This window comes from Cyprinodon variegatus, unplaced genomic scaffold, assembly GCF_000732505.1.
Source record: "Cyprinodon variegatus isolate N-32 unplaced genomic scaffold, C_variegatus-1.0 Scaffold1068, whole genome shotgun sequence".
Classification (NCBI taxonomy): domain Eukaryota; kingdom Metazoa; phylum Chordata; class Actinopteri; order Cyprinodontiformes; family Cyprinodontidae; genus Cyprinodon; species Cyprinodon variegatus.
The window spans coordinates 36,881-47,914 of NW_015151521.1; the positions used below are offsets into that span (position 1 = coordinate 36,881).

The window sequence follows — 11,034 nt, forward strand, 5'->3', positions numbered from 1 at the left end:
TATTTGAGTAATAAACATTATTGCTTTTGACACCTCTGATCTTAGATGGAAGAATCTGCTAACAGCATCTTTTTCAATCATGCATTCCACATATCTGCCTTTGTGGAAAATTGAAAAAAGGCAGTTTTTGCTAAGTTCTCTGAACATGCTGCTTCCACAATAGCCAAAGACGGTGGGAGCAATATACTGTGGGAATGCTTTCCCTCAGAGGCAAAGAGAAGCTGATTCAATTTAGTTCAGGTTATTTTCTGTATATAGTGCCGATTCCCAACACACATCATCTCAAGGGACTTTAAAGTGATCATAGTCAGATTGATTAAAAGTTTCTATCTAAGGTAAACCAGCTGATTGGATTCAATCATTAACTTGCAGGACATGCTTCTCCTACATGAGCTTCTGATGACGATATCCACTTACATTTTGTCGTTGACTCTTCAACAATCTGTCACACCGATCCAAGATGAATGAAGCTAATTACAGAGTAGTTCTGGAAGAAAACAACTCGGAGGCCCCAGAAAATATTGGACTGATGCAGATATTCACCTATAAGCTCCATAATAATATAAAACATATATATCAGTTTCTCCAAATTGTTTTTTTTTTTCTTTTTTGTGGAAAGCAAACAGTTTCCCTTCTGCCAAAGTAACTTCAACTTACCCATTTTATAAACTCTCAAACCCTGAATTAATAGGTCGAAGTTCTTTCTGATTGTCACAGTAAATAAGTACAAAATAACCTACCATCTTCAACATCATGCGATTCTCCACCAGAAATCTCACAGCGCTTCTTTTCAAGAAAGAATTAGTTGTATAGCTATATCACCAAACAGAACTTGATTTTGCTGATGATTGCTTAGAAAGACAGATTATATCATATTCTACGTGCAAATGTAAACAAAGAGAAAGATTTTCTAGGTTTGGTTGCTGTCTGAGATGTTACACCCTGATTGGTTCTTACAGGGAACATAAAAAAGAGAAGCTGGGAGAAAGCAGAGAGAGAGAGAGAGTTGGAGGGAGGAATAAAAAAGAGGATTTAGATATTATGAGGGAAAGAAATGCATAAATCCATCCATTACTAAATAAAGGAAACCCAACCCAGTTTTTTTATGGAACTGTAAAGATGCCAAACTAAACCAGGGCATTGGTCCAGACTGATACCTAGCCAGAAAAATCTAATTTGTAGGAAAGAATTACAAAACATAACCCATTTAGTTTCCAATCCGGAAACTAATCTGCTGAATTAATGTCTTTCAGTTTGCATTTTGGGTGGAGTAATCTTTATGAGCATTGGGTAGTGAAGTAGGACAGGGAATTTCTGAACCAATCAAAAGGCTGGGATGCTGGATGTTGTGACTCAGCCCTAATACTGTGAAACTGTGTGGGAATGGATCATATGGAGCATCAGCTGATTTAATGCACTGATGCAATATGTTCAAATACCTCAGCCAGTCCTTCTGAAACCTCAGCATTTTTCCAGTAAATCACAGCTTTATAAATAAAAGTAGAGAAAATAGGAACTGTTCAAAATCTGCAGACAAATCATATAAAAACATGAAGTGAAAGATACATACTGATGCAAATGCAGTAATCATTAAGAATATGTATTTACATTATTTTAGCAATGAGCTGCTCAGTGGCGCAGTGCAGCAAGAAAGTTCTGGGTTCGATTCTCAGCCCGGGGTCTTTCTGCATGAAGTTTGCATGTTCTCCCTGAGCATGCGTGGGTTCTCTCTGGGTACTCCGGCTTCTTCCCACAGTCCAAAAACATGAATGTTAGGTTAATTGGCTTCTCACACACACACTCCTTAGGTGTGTGTGTGTGTGTGTGTGTGAATGGTTGTATGTCCTGTTTGTCTTTGTGTCGCCCTGTGATGGACTGGCGACCTGCCCAGGGTGTACCCCACCTCTTACCCGTAGACAGCTGAAGATAGGCACCAGCACCCCAATTGGGACAAGCGTATCAGATAATGGATGGATGGATGGATTATTTTAGCAAAAAAAACTAAACATTTTGACAACCTTTTAGTGCTTTTTTTAAACATGTAAAACCTTTCAAATAATGCAGAGATAATGACATATTCCTAAAGTTTTGAATTTCCAGTATCTCCATAAGTTTAACTGTACTCTGTTTGCAGGGACATGGAAGAGATGAGTGATCAAGATCCGAACTGTGATGATATGCAGAAGAAGGAACAAAGACTGCCCTTCCAGGTGCGCTGTCTCATCATACTGTAAATGTAAATCATACTGTGACCCTAAATGGTTGCTTTCCATTTAGGGTCCAGATACAGGGAAGAGTTGTACATGCAGAGCAGTCTATGACATAGGATATAAGCAAGTTCTGCTCTGTTTGACATAAACAATTTTATACAAAGAAAATTTTTCATTAAATACCCTGAATTTTACCTCTTTGTGAAGCAATAACTGTGTTATTTTTCTAATTTTACTTCTGAGTCTGTTTTCTCTTGCAATTAAGTAAAAGAAATATCTAAAGATGTGCATTTGTGAATGTAAAGCAAATCTCTGTGTTTATGTCTTTAGTCTTAAGTTATGTCTTAAGTTTTCTATCCCCAATTCTTTGCTGAGATGAAATCACACAAAACAAACACTTTAGTTAACACTTTATAATATATCTGTATTAAATGTCTATGAGACACATTTTAACAGGTTTAATAGATTGCATCTTGCTCAGACCAGAGAAAAGGCTCAGGCTACAGATGGCATTACCTACCATCGGACTTACTTGTTTAAAATGTTGGCCAAGAACAACAGTTAAAGAAGCATTTTATGCAGGGTCACATCCTGCCACATCATAACATCACATTATTACATCATACACACGTTTGTAAATGAGGAGACTTCACTGTCTCCTGCCATCTCGAAATAATACACAGTGTTCTAGATCACGGACAAGGATCCTATTACAATCCTAAATCTTTGTTACGTACATAATGAAGATGATTACTTTTTATCCTGATAGAAGAACTTCCCTAATTAGATAAATTGCTTGGGAAAGCATTAGCCTGAAAACATAAAAGGCAGGTAATATTAGAAAATGCAAGCACATACATGAAAACTAACAATTAATACTAACATGACACATTTCATGTAGAAGGAAAATGACATAAAGAATCAGATCTGTGTAAAACGAGAATATTTTAACAAGTTTTTCTTTCAGAGGGGACTCACTGTTGATAGAAAGAAAAAGATTGTACTCATGTAAGAGTAGTATCATGATGATACAAGTAAAAACTTCATTGCAATAAAATACCTCTAGATTAATTTTTTTGTCAAAAATTTGGTAATGTAAATTTAACTGAGTAGTATAACTAGTTACCTCCCACCTCTCAAGATGGTGCACAAATGTTTTATTGGGACACCTTGAAATTAAGAGTCTCTAGTTCAGAATGTGACATGGCAGTGATTCATGGATTATTAAAGCAAAAGTGCCAGAGATGTTAAATATATGCAGCGTAATAGCTGAGGAGGACATTGCAGACTCTGGGGGAGTGGCGGCCTAGATTTTCTGAGTTCCAGCCTCACTCCCACGGACTGCCACTCTGGGTCCCTGAGCAAGACCCTTAACCCCACACTGCTCCCCGGCAGCCCACTGTTCCCCAAGGGGATGGGTTAAATTCAGAGAGTTAATTTGCTGCTTTTTACTTGTGACAGTGTAATGACAATAACATTGAATTAAATTCTATTCTATTCTATTCAGAGGAACCATGACATTTGATGCACACATTCCTGAAGCACAAATGAGGACAGAAACTTTTATAGAAACTAAAGAACTATACAATAAATTTGGCTTCAACGTCCTTTTGAGCCAATTGATGTTTTCATTTTTTATGCTGATTAAGAAGCTAATAAAACTTAAACCCTTGGATAGAACCATGTGGCACACCATTAGAAAGAGAAGTAGAGGAGTATCTGAAATTTTATTTGGACTAAAAAAAACATGACTTCAAAAGATTCAAAAAAATTGACCGTATTTGACACCCAGCCTGAAACATTTCAGTTTTGGTACAGCTCGTCCAGGAGCATGCAGTGTCCGAGGCCCTGCTGCCATCAAAAGTGCTGCCCTCAATTGTGTATAACTGTTATTACTAAAAGAGCAAGTTAGCTGTTTGTTTCCCAAACAAAAGGCAAAAACCAGTGGAGATCCTGAAAAAAGTAAAGCCCTGATAATCAGGGACACTCCAAGAAGGAAGCCTGATTTTAGACATGACCTCTAGTTGTAGGTTTCATCTTTTTAACTCCTTTCCATGTTTCATGTATAGAAGATCATTTAGCTCCAGTTAATTTTATACAGTAATTTAACAGTTAATTTTATTGCATAAAAGATCAAGAATAATAATGCCATACAAATATTGTTCATCAAAAATAATACTTGGAAAAGCTGAAAATTAAGAGATGACAACAAGGGTTTTCTCAGGGTAAAGTGTATATTCAGTTTTTTATTTTTTGATAATAAACCTATTTTTTTTTTTTTTAAACCACCTCTTCCTCCAGATTTTCCCTGACCCAGTGGAGATTGTCTTGGGCCCAGAGGCATCTCTTAACAGTCCGGATCGAGGAAAAGAGCGCCTCCCCTCCATTGTTGTAGAGCCCACAGAGGTGAGTGAGGTGGAAAGTGGGGAGCTGCGCTGGCCTCCAGAGAACATTGAGATAGAGGACGATGAGGAGGACCTGTTCCTGGAGCAGTGCATCCCACCGGCCAACATCGCTGACTGGGGAGAAGAGGATGAGGAGGAGGAGGAGGAGACATCACTAATCCTGCAGCAGCAGCCAGGCCTGACACTCCTCGGTAAGCCGCTGAACATTTCTTCAGTGTTCAGATATACTTCTATAGTTGCAAAAATTGATCTGCATTAAACAATAAGGAGTATTAATCAAAAGCCCTCACTTGGACTATCCTAAAAAAAAATTGCAAGGTCTTAGTGTATGTAAAATATAATAAAAAAAAGATTTTTTTCAATTTATTTGGTAACCCTATCTGATTTTAAATAGTCAAAAACTCAACGTGAGGCTGTAAAAATATGCTTTTGAACAGTGTATTAAAACAATATTTATACAAGATAAAATAAAATGCTAACTAAACCTCAGGTTTTGTAACATTTTGGTTAAGAAAATACTTTAACAACAACAAACTTTATAAATATATGCATATTTTCTGTGTGTAAAAATATTTTTTGAGAAATTAAAGCAATATGTCATTAGCACCTTTAGCTAATACTAGGGAACACATATTTCTTAATACTCTAAGTAATCATACAGTAAAGATATCAGAAAAACAAACATGTTTGCCTGAAAAACTCTGAATGCAGCAAAGATAAAGACCTGAAAGAATAATTCTCACAAGTCACTGTTTTAAAGGCCTGTAGGTAAGGTCAGCTCGGATTTCTACATTTCTCTATTAGTACATGTTTTCTAAAAAGCAGTGGTTACCCTCACGCTGTTAGGCAACAAGGATGTAGTGTTTTGCAGTAAACCTAAAGAAGAATAGGAAATGTGCACACATCTTCTCCTCTCACAAAGCTGAAATCTTTTGTATTTTTTTTTACATGACCACTTCAGAGAAATATTGAAAAATATAGCTAATTCCATTTGAAGGTGATTGGGAAGTGGCCTTGTTCTTAAATCTATAGTAATTATGCAAGTGATTGTATAGTTAGTTCTTCCCACATTTCATAACAAGTGTAATTGAGGAAATGTTCTTGTCCTCAATAACCAAATTGTCTGGGGATTAGATAACATCAGCTTGACTTTTAAAAACTTTCTCTCAGGGTTTACAATTCATCATGTATTTATAATTATTTCAGGGAATAAATACTTAAAGAGTAAACATTAAGCACATTTTTTTTTGCTAATTAAAATATTATTACTAACTTTCTGTTTTTTTGTAATTTTACATTAGATGTCCTAGAACCCGATATGCAATAAATTAAGGATTGCAGTAAAGTTAATGACTAATCGTGGTCAAAAGCCCACTATTGCTACATCCTGGTTTTAGAGAATATTAGACTTCGAATTTAGTCACTCAAATGAATAAGCTTGGTGTCCTTTGACCAGCCCCCACAAAAAAAAAATTACTTGTTTTATATTTTGGCATATTAAACTGCATTGAGTTATCCTGATTATTCCTATCCCCCATGGTGCCTAGTTTGAATTAAGATGTGACTTCCACAACAAACTGTAAGTTGCATTTGTTTACATGCTAACATGAGATTTCAAATAGTTATCCTCCTTTTCCGAGGCAAGCATTGTGGGAAACTATGTGGGAACATCAGCTAAAACAGCTCATGAAGACAAAGCCTTAGAGCTCATGGAAGCTTAAGGGCTCATGGTGGAGCGGAGGGGCCCGGTGCGTCCTGACTGTCTCTGGTTTAGAGCAAACCCAGATGGAATCAAGTGTTCCCTAAAGAGTGTCATGTCATAAAGAGTTTGTCACTAGTCCAAATCGTGAGCATAGATGCTTAGAAGAAGGGAGTTATCTCATTCTTGCAAATGGGCAACATGGATGCCACCTCCAGGAGACTAAATGGAACTTAAAATGGATGAATTTACATTATAAGCTAGTATTGAATGTTCATTAAAAAAACTAAGGCATTTAAGTTATGTATTTAGAGCCAGCTTTCGGTGATTCAATTCAAATCAGTTTATATATTCACACATGTCATTTCATAATGATGTCCCTCAGGTTTGAGAGCAGCAAGCTGGTTATTTGGGCACCACCTGAGCACCTGGAGTTTGACATTTCATATGGTAAAGATGTTATGTATGGAAAAATGAAGCACCTTGAGAGTTTCTACTTTTCACACAAGCTTCCAACGTTTTTCCTGTGTAAATTCTTAGTCATGGCAACTACAAACAGGCTTAAATTGAAATGCAACCAGATATTTTGAAGATGTTTCGACAAGCTATCCAGGAGTCTTGGTTAGTTCTGTTGGGTCACACCACATAAGCACTCCCATTATGGTTCAAAACACCAATCACATAGTCCATGGAAAACAAAAGGCTGCAACAATCCAGAAGAACAACCTATCCAAGATGCACACGTTCCACCTGACTTGGAATGTGTGCAGGAGTTTGGACCTAGAAGCTGCTTAAAAACATCAGTGCTCAAACTTGAGATTGCTCTGGTGCGAGCTGACAGAATTGACAAAGACTCCTGAAAAGGTTTGGTAACGTCTACAAAGACTGAGCCAAAGTCTGGTTTTCTTTGTGGCTTCTACCATTAGTTGATTAATTTTTTGCAAAGAAAATCTATTCTGCCCAAAATACCTCAATCTCTTGAAAATATTCTAGGCAAATAACTGGTTTTATACATAGTACACAGAAAATACTCAGAGCTTAGCTTCTTTTGAGAGACTTTGGTCACAAAACAATAACTTCTGTTTTGTCTGCATTCAAAATCAGAAAGTTTAGAGTAATCCAGGTTTTTATGCCCTGAAGACATGCCTGTAGTCTCTGTAATGGGCTAGATTCATCAGGATTTATGGGTGAAGGATAATCAGCATAACAGTGGACTCATCACTTTTTACTTGAAATAAGCTGCAACCTGCACAAATCTTGAATATTTTGTCAATTATAGGCAACAAGTTATTTGGCACAGTTTGTGAAATAGCTGGGTGCCCTGTGATATGATGATTCAGATGCTTTTGGTGATAAATGCAGTGACAGGTATATTGCACAAAACCAGGGTTTCTGGACTATTTATGTATTGAAGTACGTAAAGGGTGACGGTGGTTTCACAGTCAGAGATTTGCTGAAGGAACATTGTGAACCTAGTCATTCTAGCATTTACAAACAAAGGATACAAGCTGACAAATGAGGAAGTCACACAGCGACGTCGCTTTGCTCATGTCTGAAGTCAGGTTCAACGAGCAATAAGGCATCTCAATGTATACAAAATTCTTTTACCAATGGTGCCAATTGACTTGGTGAGAAGTAGGGATCAGTCTACTCAGTCCAATCATGATGAAACTAACCCATAATATAGACTACAGGCATGTCATAAGGACACAACAACCTGGAAGTGTTCATTTACGCATTTTTGTTGGTTAGTAGTGTTTCACTAGGGAACTAATTTTGCATTACTAGCATTGAGCAGTAGCCTCATTGCATTATCCCATACTTGTTACACAATCTGTACCTTCGTGTCATCTGTCAACTTCTCCATCTCAGCCCAATTTAGCTTTATATATTTCCCATTAAAAAAAAAGAGGCACGTTTGACAGGCCTGCATGTCGCCGTGCTCTTTATGGGGCATTTGTAAATCACATTTAGTTTAAGAAGATTCCTGATTATCTAGATCTAGTACTGTATGTAGCACTTTGAAAGACGACTATTGGTCTGCAGGTATAATAGTTGGGGGATCACAGAGGAACTGGTTTAAGTTCTTATAAGTTCTTTGAGGTCCTTGAATAGTGTGGGATTTATTACTGAAGACGTTGCAATTGTGGGACCTATTGTTGATGCTTTTAAATGCAATTAATGCAATTATTAAAACTAAAAACCAACCAGTATGTACCTTTCACAACATTGCAGCTGTGTGGTTGCAAGATATGCCTTTCCTGCAACACTTGAACATCCAGTCATCTGAATTTTACCTGATGTTGAAACTAAAACCTTGGCTTGTGATAAGGGCCTTTAAGGCCTTGGCTAGGCTCCATGTCCGCTTTAAGGGCATACAGACATTGTGTGATTTTTTTTTTGCACTTTTGGGCTCATTCGAGAATTTCTTTGGATTGGAATCAGTTTCAGCTTCATTTTGTATACATCCTGTATTTTACAGAGGGTAATGATGGGCAATTAGCCTCTCACAACCACTGCAATCAAAATCAAACATGTTTGAAAATTAGTCAGTCCGCCATGAGTTTATTTCCTGCTGTTGAAGCAGAGTTATGAACTGATTTACCTCAACCTTGCATATTGCACTTTTGCAGATAAGGGAAATATTCTCCTTTTCTGACTTTACTTCCCTGTAGACAAGTCCGACCTATGTGATCTATTCGAGTCCAATATGTAGCTTATGGTTGTACAGTGTGAGCAGTTAAATTACATCAGAGCATCGGGCCGTATATTTTAAGAGCAGACTGTAGACCATCTGGTTTTGTTTTATAGTTTGAGCTGTAGCTGACTACAACCATTGAAAATATGGTACAGTGTATGCCCACCTTAACGAAGATAAGATTGTATCCTATATCTTCTAATAAAACATGACCAACTTAATTACTGTGGAGATACTGGTAGGCCGCACACCTTTTTAGAATGCTCATTACATTGCCGCCAAGGTAACAATGTAAATAAATATGCGCATATATGTTATCTGTGGCCACTTTTTCAAGTCATTCTCCCATTTCCCAATAGTTGTAAAAAAGAAGCTGCATTTGTCTGCCAAATAAGGGGAATCTTTGAATCGAACAGACCACATGCCACTCTGTGACATAATCAGCTGGTGAATTTGGCCTTCGGAAGACGCAGCCGCTGAAATTGTTTTACAGATTTTCAAACCATTTGGTTTTCCATATAAATGGAGTGCAGAATAGTTACATCCATGGAATTTTTACATGTTATTATTATATATATATAAAATAGATATTCTATATAAATTTAATAATATAAAAATTTCGCATTTATATTAAATAAGTGCATGTATATATATATATATATATATATATATATATATATATATATATATATATATATATATATATATGTGTGTATATAGTGGTGTATGCAGTTCAGTGCAGTGAGGAATGCTATGATCTCTATACTGGAGAAACCAAACAACCTCTCCACAGATGCATGGCCTTACAAAAACCTTACAGAAACGGCTTACAAAACCTACAATGCAGCGATTGAGATGATTCCTTCCTGCTATCATTGCAAACCCCACCCTCTAACAGGGTAACAGAACACCTCGCCTGTTCAGCCAGGCCAACAAGTCCTTCTTAACGACCCCCCATTTCAGAGAGATAGACAGGTATGGGTTATTTCAGGCTAACATAGAAGCCAAACGTAACTAACCCAAAGGGGCGGACCCGTTCGTCCGGTTCAATTTGCATGTTTTCTATACCAAAACAAGGCTTTGTTTTTGGTCCACTCTATAAAGCCTCGAACTCAACGCTATTCCTTGCATTTCAAATTGAAAAAGCTTCATGAATAGGAGGCAATACTGTACGTCTTCAAATTTGGAAACAAAATCCAGTGTTTTTTTTTTTTTGTTGTTGCTTTTTTGGAGTTACTCTGTAGAATGTTGCAATGCTATGAAACCTAACTTAACCTCTGTGTCATATTTTTTTTCTTTCTTTTGCAGATCTTCAATCTGATGCATTTAGAGATGACACACCAACACTTCCTCCCAACAGTGCCCCCGCCTTCAATTGAGTTCATTACCTCTGCTGAACCTGTGAGCAAATATCCTGAGATGAATTGTGACAATAATTGTTGAGAAAAAGAACACTACAAAATAGCAAACATGTCAAAGTGATGAAAAAGTGTATCATAAAAAAGAAACACAAGAACAAATGGCTATGAGGACATCTTGGATCAGTTTTCTCAACTGTAATGATTTGGATTTTATTTTTAAATCTGGGAACATGATTATCGTGGCACATGAATATACAAATAAAAAAAACATTTTAAAGATATTTTGCTGACATTGAAGGTTTGTGTTTCATTTCCTGTTTCATGGCACAAATTCTCAAAGGCTTTCAATGATGGAAAGGAGAAAAAAAAACTGACATTGCAACATTTTTGTTCCTTCATTCAAGTTCTGCCCCTTCTCCTTTCACAAGTGGGTAATTTTGATAAATCATTTACATACATACTTTTCCAGAATGTGGTATTTAGTCAATTATTGTGAAGCTAGATGCATGCTACAGTCTACGTAACTAGAACCTGCAGAGGAGTTTGTTGGTTTTGTTTTAGTTTACATGGGCTGGTTTGTTTACATCATCTAATAAAACCAGTCTTATACAAGAGCTACATTTTTGAACAGGCTAAACTCTGAAATAATATGTAAATATGA

The 11,034-nt window shown here is 36.8% G+C and overlaps 1 protein-coding gene across 1 annotated transcript in view; it reads left to right on the top strand.

Moving 5' to 3' along the window:
* LOC107101238 (protein LBH-like) overlaps window positions 1-11,034 on the top strand; it is a 16,217-nt gene extending 5,183 nt beyond the window's left edge. Inside the window, exons 2-4 of the mRNA XM_015400068.1 lie at window positions 2,135-2,210; window positions 4,512-4,806; window positions 10,321-11,034. Of these exons, the coding sequence (XP_015255554.1) occupies window positions 2,135-2,210; window positions 4,512-4,806; window positions 10,321-10,391 (442 nt within the window). The 3' untranslated portion in view covers window positions 10,392-11,034. The remainder of the gene's footprint in view (window positions 1-2,134; window positions 2,211-4,511; window positions 4,807-10,320) is intronic.